Below are 18,870 nucleotides of genomic sequence, written 5' to 3'. Positions count from 1 at the left end.
GAGCGGCTGCCACCGGCACCAAGCAGCAAGCCAAACCGCTCAAGAGGGACTCGGGTGAGGAGCAGGATTGGCGTGTCACGGGGTGGCACCATGGGATCTATCAGCCCTGTGGTTCAGCATTCCCTCAGTAGGCTGGCAGGCAATGTTCTGGTGCTGCCTCCCGCTCTGTGCTGAGCCCAGGGGGTCCCCAGCAGGGTCCTGCTACTGTCTGTGGGACAACCCCAAGAGGTTTAAGGTTTTGGTTGGTGCAAGGGACAAAGTTTTCTCTCCCCATCCCCAGGTTACCATGAAAACGGAGTGGTGAAAGCGGAGAACGGCACCTCGCCGCGAACTAAGAAGCTGAAATCGCCGTAGAAGCCAAGGCTTGTCTCCTGGGGAGGAGGGCGAGATACCGGGACTAAGCAGCAGCCCCTCCTCCCGGGCTTCACGAGCATCATCTTGAACGGAGTGGAAACCGGTCATCTTCCCAAGGTGTCTCTCGCTCTCCTCCCTTCCTTTCTTGCTCTCTTGAACCATTTGCAATAAAACCAAAAAGGTCCCATTCCCCTGCTCCCTTCCCCTTGTAGGAACCTTTTCCAACCCTCCTGGGTTTTCCTTCCTCTGTTTCATCGTAAATCAGCGTGCAATTTTTTTTTTTTTCTATTTTAGTGTTTAGTTATTTTGGATTTATTGTTACAAATGCATCGTAGAAGGTTCCAAACAATGCTTTTTTCTTCCACAGTATGTTCCTCCCCTCTCTTCATGGTGCTTCCCTGAGGCAGGGCCACAGCAGCTTGAAGGCACCACATGTCTGTTATGGGAACAGGCTCCTGGGGGAATGGGCTGGGGCTCTGTGACCCTGAGGCTCTTGGGCGAGCGTTGCCTCTCCTGGGGCACGTCTAGCCAGCGCTTGGCAAGTGCCACAGGATGGTGATGCTGCAAATAAGAGACCCGGGGGAGGAACCTCAGCTGTGTCTTGTCTCACAGTGGACCTCTGGTTAAGTGGGGTTTTTCCAACCCCTGGTTTTGAGCTTAATTTTGGAGAGCTGGGCAGCAGAGAAGGGAGAGAATTTCCCTTTTCACACAGAAGGCCCTCCTAGCCTTTGCTTGCCCCAGCTCCTCTGGTACAGCTGGGTCTCTCTTACCCTCTTGGCTGCAGGTGAGCTGCCCTGAAGTTGTTCTGGACCTCCCAGCCCCAAGAGCTGGGCTCAGGGCTCTGCAGCTCGCAGTGCCTTCTTGTGGGGCAGCAGCCTCCTCAGGTCCACATGAAACCTTGGGTCCTGCCCCACTCTGAGCGCTGGCCTGGCTCCTGTCAGCCCAGGCCCTTTGCCAGCGTGTGTGCGCTTCGTGGACCCGGTGTTTCCATGGCTCCTGACCACGTCCAGGTGACAAACTGGCTGCTGCAGAGGGGTTTTGGCGTCACTCATGCTGTCACTTTAGCCTTCCTCATCCCTCTCGTACCAGTCCAGCCGTGCCGTCAGCAGTCACCAGCTTCACCCTCTGTTTTCAAAGGATACAGAGCTTGTATCCACCCAAGGTGCTATCAAATGCAGGGCTTCTTCCAAAAAACCTAGCCCCTTCATCCCTTTTTGAGCTGTGAATGAGATGACAGGGAAGGGGAAGGAAGCTGGGGCTGCAGGGAGCAGCTTGCGTGTTAGGAAAAGCCTGACTTGTGTCGCATAGCTGTTGGCAGGTGGAGTTGTCTCAGATCTACCTCAGAGGCCATCTTGCTGCAGACCACTTTTCCCTCTTGCTCCTGCCCGCTGCCACCTGTACATGCTGGCAGATTTCGTGGGAATCCCAGATCCCACCGGCTCGGTCCCCTGCCGCCTCTTTGCTGGGGAGCAGCATCTCCTGCCCGGGGTTTCGTGGGTCAGTGAGCTGCTTTGGGGTGCCATGCACCAGTCTTGAGGTGGTAGGCGTGAAGTCGACGGGCACCCCTCACCCCCCAGCTCTCCTCGGGGCAGTGTCCGTAGCTGGGCTTTGCTGTTGGTGCCTCTTGTGCAGCGAAGCCAGCTGTAGCTTTAGCTCTGCTTCGCCAGCGCAGGCGAGCGGGGTGCTCCCGGGGCTGGGCGGGAAGAGGGCGCGCAGGGTTGCGGGGAGCCGGGGTGCTCTCCGATATGCGGGCCAGGCTTGAGGTCCACCTTCCTTGCCGGTGTGGTCCTTGGCGTGCCCCTTGCTCAGCCCTTCGGGCAGCTGATCTCTGGCTCTCTCCAAGTGCAATTCTAGCTTGAGGCCAGCACAGTTGTCCTTCACATCATTTGTGTTTTGGGAGATGGGTGATCGTTGATATTCTGCCCCTTTTTGAGTTGGATCAGGCTTTTTCCTCCTGTAGGTGTCTTTTCTCCCTCCCTCCCCCTCTCCTTGTCGAGCCCCTGGCACCAAAGGGAGAAAATCCACAGGGATGTGAGGACAGTTGGCCAAATTCCACTTGTTTCCCCGTCCCCACGACCTGTGAGTGTCAGTCTGCAGGAGAGCGACTCCCTCTTTTTCAGGGAAGCTTGGGAGGGAGACCTTAGACCAGAGCCATTGGTGGCATCTTGCGATTGCTCCTCTTGCTGGGTAGATAACACACATTTTGCCTCAGAGGCAGCGACAATACCCACAGTGCAATGTGATGAGTGGGGAGGAAAGAGCTTTATGTTAGGGAGGACGTGGGAAAGGTCTAGTGTGAGAGGTTTTTCCTTTCTCCTGCTTCTTCCCATCACCAGCCATCCACTGCCACGCGCCCTCCGAGAGCGATGGCTGGCCGGCACCTCTCCAGAGCCTCAGCCGGTCCTTTCTGCAAAGCCAGTGCCTTGCAGCAGCGGAGGTGTTGACTCTGTTCACAGGGGACACATACAGCCCCCCCAAAAAAAAACTGGCTGCTGAACGATTCCTCCTCCTGCCCGCTTCGCTCCAGGCAGCTTTTCCACTTGCACAATCCTGCATCTTCATAAAGTAGGTTATTATGCTGTGTATCCCAAGTGCCTTACGTTGCCGTGTAGTCTCCGTGTACTGTGTCAGTAGCTGATTGCCCTCCCTCTTTACAATGTATGTACAACATATGCTTACATTTATGTCTTTTTTGGTTTTCTTTTTGATAGAGTACCAGTAAAAGGGACAGTTTAGTTTGGAAGCATTTCCATGTGGGGGTTTTTTTCTCTAATTTTTTTTAAACCTATAGCTGATAGGGCTTTTTTTGCCCTCCCCTATATTCAGAAGTCCCCATCCTTCTCCTGTTATACCCAAACGTGGCAGGATCCCTGGGATTTTGGGGTTTTTTTTGAGCTGAGCTTTTTCTGCAAGGCAATATGCGCTGTCATCCCAGAGGTCTGCAATCCACTCTCTGTTGGAGGGGCTGCCACGGGCTGCTTGTGTCTCTCTCTTCTAGTGCAGGCACCACCCCTCATCTAAAAGCCTGCAGTAACTGCTTCTACATCCATGTCATTTCGCAGCAGACCGAGCCTTCAGCCCAAAGAGCTTTTTCTTTCCCAAACAAAGTATTTTCATTGCAAGCCCTTAGTGGTCAGGCTTTCCTTGACCGCTCTGCGAACAAAGATGCCGAGAGCCCACTTTCCTTGAGTGGATGCTCTTCTCGCGCCCCGTCTTGTCAAGCCCCATGTCTTCTGCAAGGGACACCCAACCCCAAACAGGAGCTCTTCTACACCACGGTGCGGAAGGTGTTAGACTATGGAAAGCTGTGTGTCCTTACTTTCCGTGCAATGCCCTTGTTTGTACCCTTCCTGTGGGCTTGAGGCTGCTTTTGTAGCCTGTGTCCATTATCCAACCAGAGAAGGTCTGGGATTGAGTAGTCTGTGATTTTTGGTGTGAAGTATGGGGTTTGCCTGCCCTAGCCTAGAAGAGCTGTGAAATACCAGTGGTAGCTGTCTCTTTTTTGTCTTAGATACTTGGGGAAGGGCTTGCAAAGAGAAAGGGGCAGAACAACAGATGTAGCATTTCACGTATAATTTTTGAGCAACTCTTATGGGGCATTACAGTTGCGTGTTTTGGGGTTTTTTGTTTGTTTGTTCATGATTCTTCTTACTCATCATGTTTGAGTTAGTAGTAAAGAAGACAAGTTCCAGTTCCCCTGTAGGTCTCTGTACCCTTAACTCCCCATTTTTAAATGTGGTTTTGGTAGGCTTCCCAGTTGGAGGGAAGGACGACTGCTCTAGGATGCCTCCCCCTTGCTTCCAAGGGACTCTTGAAGCCTGTAGCTGCCCTGCCTTTGCTGCAGTGGGGGGGGCTTACGGCAGCCTCCGTCTCTTGCCGTAGACAAAGTCTTGGTAGGTGGACCCCGACTTGCGTCAACAGTAGATGGAGTTTATGGGGTTTGATTTACAACCTTCTGGTAAACTCCACGATGGTTTGGCAGGCTCTGTACTCAAGCTGTGAAGTTTGTCACTTCGCCTCGGGGCTGTGTGTGGGGTTTTGCTGGCAGCGGGGAAGAGTGGTTGTTGTCAAAGCCAGGCAGAGGCAAGTAGTTCTTCTTTGAATATGTTGAACTCGACGGACCAAGCTTAAGCAAAGGAACTCGAGGAAAATTTCTGTTCTTACATATTTATGCTTTAGTGCAAATTTCCTCATTTTGGAGGGGGTGGGGGGGAAGTAACAGTCTCTGATATTTTATCCCTTTTGTTTCATTCTTCCTGTCACAATTTTTTTGTACGGATTTTGTTTGTTGTTGTTTGTTGTTCAGTGACTTTTGTGATAAACTCTACAAAAGTATTTTTCTGAAATAAATAAATAAAAGGCATAGATTCTTCCATCACTGCAGTCCGCTGGTACTTGATCACTCTGCTCAGCTGTGTGCATTTCCAAAGAAAGCTGCAGTGGGCTGTACTTGTCTCTCTCCTGCCTTTACCAGCCTGCCCTGTTCCGTTCGGTGCAGCATCTCGTGTCCTTTTATTCATAGGATCACAAAATGGTTTGGGTTGGAAGGGACCTTAAAGATCATCGAGTTCCAATCCCCTGCCATGGGCAGGGACACCTTCCACTAGACCAGGTTGCTCCAAGCCTCATCCAGCCTGGCCTTGGACACTTCCAGGGATGGAGCATCCACAGCTTCTCTGGGCAACCTGTCCCAGTGCCTCCCCACCCTCTGCAGGAAGGATTTCCTCCTGACTCCCTACAGCTGGGGTTCATCTGCTCGCAGTTCCCATGTCTACAGCGTGGGCAGTGTGTTTGGGGTGAGTTATCTGTGGCTGCCTTCATGGTTGGGAGCGGAGGGTAAGGGCATTTGTAGGATATCGTTTATCTGATGTGGTTTAGGTGCAGGCTTTATGGTGAGCTAAGTTGCATATTTCTGCAGCTGGCCCTGGGCCTGCTACATGATTCGGCTGAGTATGAGGTTACAGTTTCTACAGCATGTGTAGAAAACAGTTTCTGACTTTCTTTTTCACAGCCTACACCTCCAGCAATTTCACCTGTAAGTTCTTGGTCTCTGGAGAAGCGGATTTAGGGGTCCTTTAGAAGTTAGCCTTTGTCAGCTGCTGCTCAGAAGGCACCTCATGCGATGCCAAGCCATGCTGTGAAATCCGAGATGGACCTGAAAGAGCTGCAGAGATTCTCGGTCAGAGCGAGCAGCAGCACAAAACAGGCCCAGAAAGGGTGACCTTTCCGAACAAGAGGAAGCAGGAAGGAGCTGTCATGTGGAGACGCTCAGCCGTCTGTGGGGAAGGGGGCACCCACAGCACAAAAGCTGATTTAAATAAGCATTTTGTTCCAAAGAGCTTTGTTCTCTGCTGAGTGTGTGGCAGCTGCCTGTGAGATGTGCTCAATGGCAATACCTGGCAGGTGTCATTTGAGGTGAGGAGGTCCCTGCCACGTTTACCTTCACGGAGCGATGAGCAACGTGACTCTCAAGGGGAGCACAAGTGTCGTAACTCCATTGCTATGCCAACTGCCAGATTTCCATTTTCCTTGGACCTGTCTGGTAAGCTGACAGGTTGTGAGAGTGGAGTTTAGGTGGTTATCTCAGTCCTAAAACCATTCTTCCAACCTGTTGTTAAAAAACGCAGAGCTGCTGTCAGCAGACTGGTGCACAGACCCCTGCCACCTCCGTAGCTATGTGAGAGGTAAACTCAGAATCCATTCTGTGGGATTTTTGTTCCTCTCTCACTTTAATCCTTCGCTATTCCAGCCATTGAGGTATTTGTATTTAAAGCAGATTTACTAACACTTTAATAGCAGCCAGGCATGATTTTCTTACGTTCAGACTAGCAAGTGTGAGTTTACCGTGGTCCATGACAGGGCTCTTAGATCTTCTGGCAATACAAATAATTTAAACTGGCAGTCTTCACTGCTTGAAGGTGAAAGGGCCCTTTTGACTCTCTAAGAGAAACCTAGAGTGGTTATCACTCCAGGCTTTAGAAAGCTTTATCTCTAGCAAGCCTTGCTGTACTTCATTAAAAAGTTGAGAGACCAACAGGAGAACCTGGCTTTGGTTCTTGAAAGTTTGTTCTCACGTGAGTTTCATTTCAATATCCACAATTTGTGAGGTTGAGTTTAGCAGTAGCTAAAGGGGCAGGGAGAGGTTTGGAAGGGAAAAAAGTTAGCAAAGTGAGGGTGAAATTAGCTGGCTCTAGTGAGGATGGAAGGGAGAGAGGGAGTGAAGCAGAGTTGAAGACAAGAGCATCCTTCTTGAAGTACAACATCATAAAGTCAAGTCAGCTAAGAATGTTATTGCTGGTCTTGTGCTTCGCCTTCTGGGCAAAGATCACACGGGGAAGGCTCTAAGGAAGTCGTGGTAGTTGATCTTGTCTTCTCCACAAGAACACAGGTCAATCAGCTGGGAAAAAAAGAAATAAACAAACATAAAGAGTTGGAAGAAGCTGCAAAACTCTTTTTTTTAGGAAAGTGCCCAGGGATGCTCCTTGTGTGACAGAGCTGAAGACCTTATTCCCCTGGGTAAGTAAATGCTGAGCCTACCACCTTGGTATTCCTGAATCCCAGGTAAGCGTGAGTGGAAAGGTCTTTACTTGGATCTTTACTTTTCCTACTGCAACTTGGGAAAAGTTCAAACTTAGAGTGGAAAGGTGGGCTCATCTGAACATTCCTGAACACTTCTGAGCATTCCCGCCTATCTAGTGCTGTCTATAGCAAATTGGAAAAGACAATCCCAGACATCCCCAGACATCCCAGACACAGTGAAGCCAGTACTAATTGTGAGTCTGACACGTCTACTACTATTTTAAACATATTTCCCAGGTGAGTCTGGTCTAAATTTTGGGTTCCCATACAACAGTGCCGCTCCCTCACAGAATGTTACAGGTGTATTAGATGACAGTTCTGTTTCCTTATGGATAATAGCTGGACCCCAAACTTCTTGATGCTGAAGTGTTTTGATGTAGCAGGACCTGAGTAAGAAATTACTTTCGCATATCACAGAATGGTTTGGGTTGGAAGGGACCTTAAAGATCATCCAGTTCCAACCCCCTGCCATGGGCAGGGACACCTTCCACTAGACCAGGTTGCTCCAAGCCTCATCCAGCCTGGCCTTGGACACATCCAGGGATGGGGCATCCACAGCTTCTCTGGGCAACCTGTTCCAGTGCCTCTCAGCCCTCTCCTGGAAGAATTCCTTCCTGATGTCCAATCTAAATCTCCCCACTTTCAATTGAAAGCTGACATTAATCTATGCAAGGAGAAGGGTTAAAGTGTTTGAGTTTAATCTTGATTGTCTTCTGAATATCACCACAGTGGCCAGGGATCCACAAAAATTAAACCGTGGCCACAGACTGACGAGGCCACAGCAAATCTTTTCAGAAACCCCACAGAAAGGGTTTTCTGGCAAAAGTGGGATGGAGGCAGCACATCTGAACAGTTACTGTTTCCTGGTGTCGCTTTGGTGTGTGCACATGGCATAAAGTGGAGACACAAATGATCGAGCTCGGCGACAGCCCTACTAATGAGCCAGTTCTGGTATCCGTGCCTGACCCTCCATTGCGTTACAGAGCTATAGCCTTTGTGTGCTTAAGGGGAAGAAAGAGGGCTTTTGTTTCTTTAATTGCATAACTAATCTCCTTCTGACACCCAGGGAGATGGAAAAGGTCTAATATCACAGTTCCTTGAAAGGATTCTTCTTCCCCTTGTCGCCTGGAGACAGATTTACCAGGGCTGCTCTTGTGTGACTGACAGCTGTGCTCGTCTCCAACCCAGACAGCAGCTAACTATCTGCCCTATGTTTAATTTATAACACTGCCACACTTCTGAGGGCTCTGAGCACGCTGTTACTAAGAGTTCAGGAGAGAAGAGTGATGCTTTTAGCGTTCAGGTCCTAGATGGGGATTCGGACATGAGGGTTCAGCCTCAATTGTCACAGTTTGCCCACATGCTTTTGGGCACATCACTTTATCTCCCATTCCCAGGGTGGAAGCAGGAAGGACTGTCACCAGACTGTAAATTCCTCAGGGCAGAGTGGTCTCCGATGAACTCTAGAGCAGGATAAGCCCTGGGTGCTGGCCAAAGGCCTTTGTTCAGTGCACAGTTGGAGACGTGCACCTTTCTAACTACAGCTGTGACACTCATGGTTGGCTGGCTTAGAAAATGTTTGTGGGGTTTTTTTTTAGCAAGGGTAATACTCCCTCTGGTTTCTAGATTTCTTTAAACTCTGAGTCTGCCATTATTGGCCACTAAGATACTGCTTATCGCATTATGCTAAAAAAGGATATTCCTGAAAGGATCCTGCACCCCCACTGCACGAGTTTTTCTCTTCAGTTTCCCTCACATTTACTGCTATGAGACTGTGATCTCCATGTGCTGGTGCTCATAGTGCCCAGCAAACCTGTGTTTTAGTTGCGTTAACCAAGTGGTTACGATTATAATTTATTTTTTTGGTACAATACTTAGTTCTCGAATCTTCAATTCAGTTGCTGTTAAATCAGAATGCACCTAAGCATTCCTGAGTCTCATTCCCTAAGCACCTCAGTGTCATTTCTCAAGCCCAGGTGTGCTTAAGTCATGACAGACCCTCAGTGGCTTTGCAGTAGCCTGTCTGATCTCTATCATGATATCATAGAATGGTTTGGGTTGGAGAGGACCTTAAAGCCCACCCAGTCCCACCCCCTGCCATGGGCAGGGACACCTTCCACTAGACCAGGTTGCTCCAAGCCTCATCCAGCCTGGCCTTGGACACTCCGAGGGATGGGGCATCCACAGCTTCTCTGGGCAACCTGTCCAGGTGCCTCACCACCCTCTCCATGAAAAATTTCTTCCTGATACCTAATCTAAACCTCCCCACTTTCAATTTAAACCCGTTACCCCTTGTCCTGTCACTACAAGCCCTTGTAAAAAGTCCCCCCCAGCTTCCTTGAAGCCCCTTCAGGCACTGGAAGGCTGCAATAAGGTCTCCCCGGAGGCTTCTCTTCTCCAGGCTGACCCCCCCCAACTCTCCCAGCCTGTCCCCATGGCCGAGGGGCTCAAGCTCCCCGTGGCCTCCTCTGGACTCGCTCCAACCAGTCAATATCCTTCTGACGTTGGTGACCCCAGAGCTGACCTTGTGCAGAAGAACGGTGTTGGTCGGCACGCTCAAGCCGTTGCAAAGGGCTAAAACTTTTGCTTTGTCCAGGATGCCAGAGCCATCCTTGTCACACTGAAGGAACGCTTCCCGAACGTTCTTGTTGTTTGAGTACTTATGGAGCTTCAGCTCTTCCTGAACTTTCACAATTAATTCATCCAGTTCTGGCTTGCAGGTCCCAAGCATGGGGATGTCACTGTAGCAGAAAGGAAGAACAGGACTTCATGTAAAAGCTGCTTTTGGTAGCCTTACTGTGACACTTGTGAGCTGGCTGCCCACCATGGCTGGCCACGCTGTATTTCTGAACACAGAGCAGGTTTCTAGGTTGATCGGTTTTTATGGCAAGCTCATCTCAGCTTGGACTTGGAGATGAAGCTCAGTCTTCATCTTGGAGCATTAGGTAAATTATTTTCCCGTTGCAGGACATTTTCCCCATGTACCTTTTGTCTTCAAGTGCTCTGGGACAAGGAGCGTTTCCCTGTGTGCTCCATACAGTCCTGGGAACTGTGTGCAGCTCTAGTTTCAACCAAAGCCCTTAAACTACCATGATACTGACTCCAAAGTGTGTTGTGAGGCAATAGGGTCATTGCCGGGTCACCCAAAATGGGTCCAGACAGTTAAAAAAGAGGATGTGGTCTAGGTTCTGATGGGCTGATAAGCACAGACAGAGCGAATGAAAAAGACTCCAAGAACTCTCTGCTGAGCCTGCAACCATCTAGAGGCTCCTGCAGATACTGTTAGCAGCATCTGTTTCAGTTAACTGCTGTCTTTTGGGAAAAGATGACTGTGTCCACTTAGCCAAAAGTACCTCTGGTGCTGAGCCAGAGCTGTCCCCCAAGGTTTTTGGGTCAGCAGCAGCCAGGACATCGTATTTTACACACTTGACCCTTCCGTATGTGTCCAGACACAGGCTTCTGAGCTGAATAATCCACCAAGCAGTGCTTAGACAGCGGGCTGGAGCCCATGGAGGCTGCTGGAAATGCCCTTCGCTGTCAACCCTGATGTTATTTGGCTCCACAACGCTGTCCTTTGAAGCCTACCTGTTGGCAGCCTCCTTTACCACCTGCCGTGGGCGAAAATGATCCCTCAGAGACTGCAGTGTTGCCGCAGGGAATCTCTCTGCATTGCTCTCCATATAGTTAAGCACATATTCATCAGCGTCAGTGATAACAAACCTGTGGCCAAACACTGGAGAAGAGGCATGAAAGAGAGCAGCATTACTCACCTTTCAGCATGGCTAAGTCACTGCATCACCCAGGAGAGAGCAATGGTTTCTGTCTTGTGGCTGGGCTCAGGTTTGAGCGAGCTCTGCTATTTGTTTCAGTCCTTGATGTGCGAATGCCTTCACTGACTCAAAGGGAGTTTTGCTGCAAGAAAAGCAGCTGCTGAGAGCAAAGGCCCTGTGCTTGGGCCTACAGTGACTCCCCCATTAGGTCTGTTGTGTTTCTAAGTAGTCCAGTATTACATTTATTTTCCTAACAGGGTAGATTTGTGGCCTTTGCTGCTGGTAGTCGTCTAGCAGTCTTTAACCCTGCAAATCCTGACAGGTCCCAAAATGCAAACTGAACGCATACTGTGGAGAACATAGCTCTTTTCCTATTTATGCCAAGGGTCCAAACATTAACAGTAGCCGAGTTATACCAAAGTACACCAGCTGGTGATTTGAAAACTTAAATGTGATGAGACCCAGAAGGAACTGATCTTTCAAGTAAAGGAATCATAGAACCATGAAATGGTTTGGGTTGGAGAGGCCCTTAAAGATCATCTAGTTCCACCCCCCTGCCATGGGCAGGGACCCCTTCCACTAGACCAGGTTGCTCCAAGCCTCATCCAGCCTGGCCTTGGACACTTCCAGGGATGGGGCATCCACAGCTTCTCTGGGCAACCTGTTCCAGTGCCTCCCCACCCTCTCCGGGAAGAATTTTTTCCTGATATCTAATCTAAATCTACCTGCTTTCAATTTAAACCCATTAAATTAGTAGTTAAAGGAAGGTATATGCACTGTCTGTCCAAAAAATGACAAACCAGAGCAGGCACTGAAAAGCAATCTCCGAGAGTATTATCGATCCAGGCTGGATTTTACCTTCAATGGTAGAACCGATGGTGAAGTCAGAGGGCTCGTAGTACGTGACATTCTCTGTAGTAGAGCCCGGTTTGGCGACTCTGGTCTTTCCTAAGTATTTTCCTCCAATGATGCCAGAGTTACGGACTGGGGGTTCATAGATGCTGATCATGTCATTGGAGAGGAAATAAGAGAGGATGAAACGACGCTTTCTGTCCTCGGGGTTTGGTGATTCCTAGAGGAAAGGTAGTGAGGCTTTGGAAAAGAACATATGAACCAGGCTTTTCTTTCCTGGGGTGCTTAGGAGGACCTAGTAACCCACTCATAAACACCCAGAGTTCTTAGGGGTTTTTTAATAGCTGACCAAACAAAGCACTTGATCTAGGCCAAAAGCTACAGATATGCTGACATAGCATAACAAAGCCCTACACAGTGTTAAGTATCTGAATTTCAAGGTTACTTGCTCCAGTCAGGCTTACAGAAGCAGTATTTGGGCTGCAGTGACCAAGTCTATTCAGTGTTTCCACAGACTGAGTAATCCAAGAGAAAGGAATATCCTATATGGAATGAATCATCCGAGAGACCAGCTGTAAAATTTCGCCTTAGTTACATTTTTCATTGTAATGAATGCCTGAGAGAGGTTGGTGCTGCTTCCAGCTCTTAGTCACAGGAAGACACTCCTCTGACACACCAGTGGGTTTACTTGCTCTGTTTTAAGTGGATCTGAACTCGTCAGCTGTGACCTTTAGGAACTTAGCCCTTACTCACGCTGAGTGTTTGGAGAGGGCAGGCACCAGGCAGGGCAGGAAATGCCATTGCTGCTGCTGGATGTGCCAGAGGCTCCTTGCATAAACCAACTGTAAAGCTGGCACAAAGGCCAGGACCTGCATGCCATTGCTGTGGGTGGAAAACACCGTCCCCGTGGACTCCCCGGCTTCTGCGCTGGCACTTGGCCGCTCTGCTAGCGCAGCCCCTTGCTGCTGCTGCGGCCAGGACAGGTCCTGGGAGCCCGCAGCGGGGAGAGACAGCAAGCCCACGCTGGTGACAGCGACTGGAGGCAGGCAGAGGCACAGTGCCCAGTTGCAATGCTGTTTCAGTTAGGGCCATCTGTCACATGCTGATGTCAGGGGGAGTTTTTCCATAAATGGCTGTGGTTTCGTAGCCCGTCTGTTTTGTACTTTCTGGCCTTGTTTTTTTCTACATTTGCAGGCTACTAATTGTCACAGCAAGTACACAATAACCCAACGGCATCCCCTAAGGGCACTGGTGTTGGCTTGGAGAACTCTCTTTTCCCACCAGCACTGAGGAGAATTTGCTAGCAGCCTTGTTTGAGCAGGCTGTTCCTCTCACCCTTCTGACTCTACAACAAAAGCTGGTGCTATGCTGCCAAGGCAAGCACTTACCAGGGCCACCTGGTACCGCAGAACCTTGTGATCATTCTCCAGCATCTTAATTACATCTTTCTGGGGAGGCTTTGGAAACAGAGAAAAGCAGTTCTGAAGAGAGTCTTCAAGGATTCCAAAACCGTTATAGGGAGGAATTACCTGCATCCAGAGGAGATATTAAGCAGAAACAGCTAAAACTAAGAATAAGACAATGTTTGCAAGACAGCTTATCAGAAAACATCTGTTTGGAAAGCAATCTGCTGTCACCAGGTAGCAATAGCTGTGACATCCTGCACAGCAGAGGTGATAGTAGCCCGGCCGTGTGGTAGACCCCTTAATTATAGAAATATTTAAGAGAATAAAGAAAATCCGCAAGTCAGAAAGCCAGGTAATTTTGCTGAATAAAGAGACTATGGCTATACCAAAACCGAAACCTTCCTGCGCACAGGAACTCATCCATATGGTTACACTGTTAACCCTGGTGGTGTTTGCTGTCTAGGCCAGCTAGCACTCCAAACCATTCCCAGGTTCAGTCTGGGAAGTAACAAGGGCTCTGACTGTCCCCAGTAGGCAGTTTGGGCTTAGCAACCCTGCTTTGGTGGGTGGGGGAGAATTTAGTAGCATGAGTGCAGCCAGACTGTGCCAGTTGGCTTCCCAGCCACAACCAAACCCTGACACTCTTTAATCTTCTAGTATAGACATAACAGGAATTCTTTCTACAGCTATTAGCAAGTGTTTCATCCTTTGCAGTATTAGAAATCAACAGTTTCAGAGAACTTTAATTTTTATATCAATTATGACCATTCTTGCCTTGTCTTTTTCAAGTTACTTGCTCTTTTCTTTAAGCTGAACTTGTTTACTATAGGTTCTTACTAAGCTGAACCTATACTTCACTATAAGAGCTTATACTGACTGCTTCCTTCCCTTCCTTTCTTTGAGAAATTGTTTGCTCTACCTGTGGAACTTCCTCAAGTGGTTTCTTCTTCATTTCCACTGGCTGGAAATCTGTGATGCCAAATTTGTCACGATAGAAGTTTCGTGTGAACTCATCACAATCATAGATGAAGAAGGTGCGACCAAGGAGGGTGGTAGATTTGCCAACAGCAAAATCTTTAGCTGTGTACCACTCTAGCACCTCCTGATCAGAGATCTCCAGCACACAGCTCGGGAAGGTCTCTAAGGACAAGGGAGCAAAAGGAAAAAAAAATCAATCAAGCAATTAATCAAGTAGATGTTAATGTTTCCTAGTGAAAAGGAACACAAAAGTGACCTGTTGGTACTGCTGTCCTGCCACTTTTTCCTAGAAGAGAAAGATTTCAGTGATCATTTAAACTCTTAAATGAAAACCAGTCACACTTGGAGTCTTCTTGGCACAAACTCTCCAGACTTGGTGTACCTCTGACACAGCCTTCATCTATGTGTCTACCCACCAAGGTCCTTTAGCACAGGCAGATGGATTGGTCAATCTAAACTTACTTTTCTTCACAAAGGTTTTGGGCAAGCGTTGACGTTTCATCAGTATTGGGAATGGGTCTCTACCATCATTTTGTTTGTAGACTTCCCGCACCTCCACTGTGTCATCTGCCAAGTAGTAATGGATGACGTAAGGCCGATTCTCACCAAATATGCTGTCAGTGTCATCCCACATGGCATAGAAGCGAAGGACCTAGGGTGGAGAAAAAGAGCCAGAAAAAACAATCATGGATCAAAATGACTAATGCTTTGTCCAAATGAAGTGGGTTGAAAAGCATTGGGTGATTGGAGGCATCTCAGCAATCTTCTCTGCCAGGTACAGAAGAACTGAGCCCCTGTACTGTGGGCACTGGGATGAATGGGCTGCTGAGGCTGCAGTGGGAGTGGGAAGGGCAGCAGGGACCCAGAGAGTTGGACAGGCCTGGATTTCCTTCAAAGCAGCAAGTGAGAGGGAACAGTTTATGCTAAGACAAGAAGTTTAGTTCATGAAGCATGAAGAAAAATGTGGTAGGGGGCAAGCTATTAAAAAGCAGCATAAAATAATTGCCCAGGAATGAGTAGGGAAGTAGTCTTAAGGGAAGTGATTTTTATAATGAAACTTCATACAGCAAGACAGATTCTTTTTTTGACTCTTGATCCTCTTTGAGGTTTCACAGACAATTCTTTACTACTCTCACACTAAGGGAGGCAGAAGGGAATGCACTCCACAGTCCTCAGGAGGTTGCACTCACTGCAGACCCCATCTCATTTCTGCCTGGTAGAAATATCACCTTTTAATGCCACAGAAATCAAACTCCTCACACTGCAATGCTCAAGAGTTCCCCATGGAACAGCTCCTAAACAGGCACCCCAATAGCCATTGCAGGCAGGGTTGGCCCAGCACAGACTTGAGTCACTAAGGCTAAATGGCAGGGGTGGCCCAGCTTGCATCCGCACAGCGAAGCTGTCCGCTTCCCTGAAAAGAGGGTGACCATATCCAAAATGGCAAGTGGATGTGACCCTGGCCTGTGCTAACACCTAGCTGATGGCCAGGAACTGACTGAACTCAGGTCATGTCCCAGTACCGTTTTATTTCCTAGTACGGATGTAGCATATTGGTTTCTTACGTTGTTGCTCGATGAAAAGAAGAAGATCCAGAGGAAAGTGTTAGTCAACTGTGTGCACAGGGAGAACTCAAACAGAGCATTTGTGCTAGTCTGAAATTGTCCACTTGGGCATCAATGTTTTGGGGGAAGAGAGGAGTGGATGCAGCGTGCTCGTTCATAAGAGAACTGCATCTGGCTGCTAACTTCCCCAGGCAGGTGGCTTATCTTACCCCAACAGAAAGCAAGAAAGAAATGAAAGATCTAGAGTATAGGCTCTGCAATCCAAAGAGAAGCTGTTCACAAGGCACAAAGCCCAGCAATAACATAAAAGGTTCTGTTTCTCACTGAAGCCAAGAAAGGAGCAAATCTGGAGTCTGTGCAGTGGACTGAGATTTTTTAGAATGAGTAAGGTTTCAGAGACTCACAAGGCCACACGTTAAGTGACACACACAGGCTGTACTGTGGGTGATCACTACCAGCTCTCTCACCTGCTTGTCGTAAGTCAGAAACTGTTTGAGTTTGTCGAAATCTGATGGTGTGATGTGCTTGTGCATGGGCATCCGACGCAGCTCCGTGTAAGGATCAAAAACCATTTTCTCTGGAGGGTTCAGTTCAATTCCTTGGCTCTCCAGGAACACCTAGGAAGGTCATCTGAGGTATTAATGCTGCCATGAGTTCGGAAGGTAAGAGGTAACTAGAGATTACAGATGGGCTGCGATGAGTGTAGTCACAACACTGCAGTTTCCTTCCTCACAGACCACCAGGCTGCGGGAATATTAGTTCTACTGCAGTAGCAAATACAATAGAAGATAACCAAGATGATTCTGTTTAAGCTGCTTCTTAGCTTTGCTCACCTTTAATTCCTCAGGGCAGTCCTGTCTTCAACATCCTAACTCAGGTTTTACTTGAGCACAGTTTTCCTTGGCCTTAGGGCTTTAAATGGAGGATAACTGTCAGTTGAGCTCTTTTATGTCAACCAAAAAGATTAAATCAGTGCATAACCACAAACATAGTCAGTTGGAATTTGGAAGAGACCTAGGGCTCCTCAGTGTGTCAGAGTGGACGTGAGTGTTACCCACACTAGACCCACCGAGGCCCTTTACACCATGAGGATATGTGCAGAGTGGCAGCTTCATCTTTCAGGAGGAATACTTTTTCCACAGAAAGAGGACAATCTGGTTGATTATAAAGAGATTTTTTTGCTTACCTCAGATGTATCAACAAACTCTAGGGTGTGTTCTTACATCAGTCACCCAAAACTGCCTCTGAAGTCAATGGACTTCTTCCCTTTTTGGCCTTGGGAAGTGGCCTATGAAAACATTCAGCTCAGGAACCACCTATGCAAACATCTCCAACCTGCATGTGAGATCACCCTGCAGACTCACAAGGCAGGTTCACACTTTCAAACTTGCTGTGTTCTGGTCTGGAGGATGCCAGTTAATCATAAATAGACTAGTGGCCTTGAGATGTGAACTCATTTCATGTTTTCCATCAACCAACCAACATTAACATGAGAACCGGCTTTTCATCACATGTGAACCGAATTGAACAGTCATTCAGTTCCAGCAGAGCTGGCCCTACGTGTTCTCAACAGCCACATACATACCAATACATTAAACGTGCTTGGGAACATAACTGAGCACTGAGGGCAACTGGTAAGGAACGGTCTGCATCCCTCAGCCTCCAGGACAGGTTGGCTGCATGTAACTCACCTCTTGGGAATGGTCTCTGGAGCATTCTAACTCCTGGACTGCTCCCGGGGAATTGCTTGGAAGAACAGTAGTTCTCCATGGTTGTGATTATACTGGGAACAGCCTAACAGGATACTATTATACTGGTATTTGCTATTACTTGTTACTGGGTTGTTATTATTTCATTTACTGGTACAGAAATAGCCAGAAATAGAAAAGCAGGCAGTGAGTAAGCTCTCTTAGAAAGGTCAGTTCATGCCATGATTCTCAACCTACGGATCATGACTGCCCTTCTGGCTTAGCTGTAGATGGGTTCAGAGCCACTGACTACATTCCTTTCCCTTATTCTTAACAGAGGAGCATTAAGTCAGAAAAGAGTTAGGATCAGTAACTTCCCTTTCGTATACACACAACGTTTCACTTGGGCTCTAAGCAGTTAAAATTTTGTACACATAGAAATGAGCTTAGACCGATTCTGTTCACACAGAAATAAGGGGATTTGTACAGTAAGGGCCATTTCTGAGGACAAAGGATGGACTCCCAGCAGCCCTGGGACAAAAATACTGAGCCATTGACATGCCTTCAGCAAATACAGCTTGAACTTTTGATCTAAAGAAAAAATTCCCCACAAAAAGCAAAAAGAAAGATTGCAAACAACCTTATTGTGAAAGCCAGAAATGCCAACTACCAGACTCTAACAGGCCTGGCCACCTGTAACTCTCGGGATCCGTTGTGTTGGTGTTCTCTGCACAAGCAACACACCTGTGTGAACGGGTCGCAGTCCACTATGCGGTACGTCCTGCCATACATGGTGATGTCCATCCCCCGATTCAGATCCTTCCAGTGGTAATGATCCCCACGGTCATTCTTGGGCACTCGGTGACGTCTGATAAGTTTGCCTTGAGAAAGACCGGAGTTCTGCACAACAGGCTCTATGACAGACATGCTGTCGTCTTCCAAATAGTAATAGATGCCCACTTGGCGGATCCGGTAATGCTCTTCTGCGGAGAGAGGAACATCTTCCTGGAAATAGGCATCAAACTTCAAAACCTGCCAAAGGGGCAATATCCCCAAGGGAGAGAGAAAGAAACAATTTGAACACCATGATTAATCTTTTAAGACAATTTCTTTGTAATGATTTTTGGCAGTGCAAAGTTATTGTAGTCTATAAAATCATCAGAGCCAATGGTAGCCTAATCTGTGACTGACAGCAGAGGCATCACCAGGGCTTTTATCAAGACCTGCCTTGGTTTGGTATGCATGAGAGGTGTAAAAACACAGCCTTTTCCCTACTCATCCTTGATCACCTACTGCCAGGTCCTTGGTGATCTAGTCTCCTGACATAGGTGACTTCCTTTACTACTGTCAGCTTTGCAGACCCTAATTTAGGGAAGCTATCAGGAGATTTTAGTGAAGAGCTTAACCACATCTGTGGATTTTAAAATCACAGAATCATAGAACGGTTTGGGTTGGAAGGGACCTTAAAGATCATCTAGTTCCAACCCCCCTGCCATGGGCAGGGACACCTTCCACTAGACCAGGTTGCTCCAAGCCTCATCCAGCCTGGCCTTGGACACTTCCAGGGATGGGGCATCCACAGCTTCTCTGGGCAACCTGTCCAGGTGCCTCCCCACCCTGTCTGGGAAAATCTGCATGAGTTAGATCTTAAGTCAGTGTGCTGGATTCAGCCAGAAAA

The 18,870-nt window shown here is 48.2% G+C and overlaps 2 protein-coding genes across 2 annotated transcripts in view; one reads left to right on the top strand and one right to left on the bottom strand.

Moving 5' to 3' along the window:
* Positions 1-354, top strand: part of TRAM2 (translocation associated membrane protein 2) — a gene marked incomplete at its 5' end in the record, with an annotated part of 8,260 nt that extends 7,906 nt beyond the window's left edge. Inside the window, 2 exons of the mRNA XM_010154555.1 lie at positions 1-54; positions 281-354. The exon at positions 1-54 is cut by the window's left edge and continues 101 nt beyond it. Of these exons, the coding sequence (XP_010152857.1) occupies positions 1-54; positions 281-354 (128 nt within the window). The remainder of the gene's footprint in view (positions 55-280) is intronic.
* A 6,270-nt stretch (positions 355-6,624) lies between these two features.
* EFHC1 (EF-hand domain (C-terminal) containing 1) lies at positions 6,625-18,224 on the bottom strand (the record flags this gene model as incomplete). Its single annotated transcript, XM_010154554.1, is given in 10 exon segments — positions 6,625-6,687; positions 6,689-6,751; positions 9,458-9,674; positions 10,519-10,666; positions 11,562-11,775; positions 12,944-13,084; positions 13,881-14,101; positions 14,402-14,591; positions 15,972-16,121; positions 17,937-18,224. Coding segments are annotated over 10 exon segments (1,695 nt in total), but the record flags the coding sequence as incomplete, so codon positions are not given.
* Between the last annotated feature and the right edge of the window lie 646 nt (positions 18,225-18,870).

Source organism: Eurypyga helias, unplaced genomic scaffold (assembly GCF_000690775.1).
Source record: "Eurypyga helias isolate BGI_N326 unplaced genomic scaffold, ASM69077v1 scaffold19746, whole genome shotgun sequence".
In the NCBI taxonomy this organism is placed as follows: domain Eukaryota; kingdom Metazoa; phylum Chordata; class Aves; order Eurypygiformes; family Eurypygidae; genus Eurypyga; species Eurypyga helias.
Note: the sequence above shows the minus strand (reverse complement) of the source record. Positions and strands in the feature narration are given on the sequence as shown.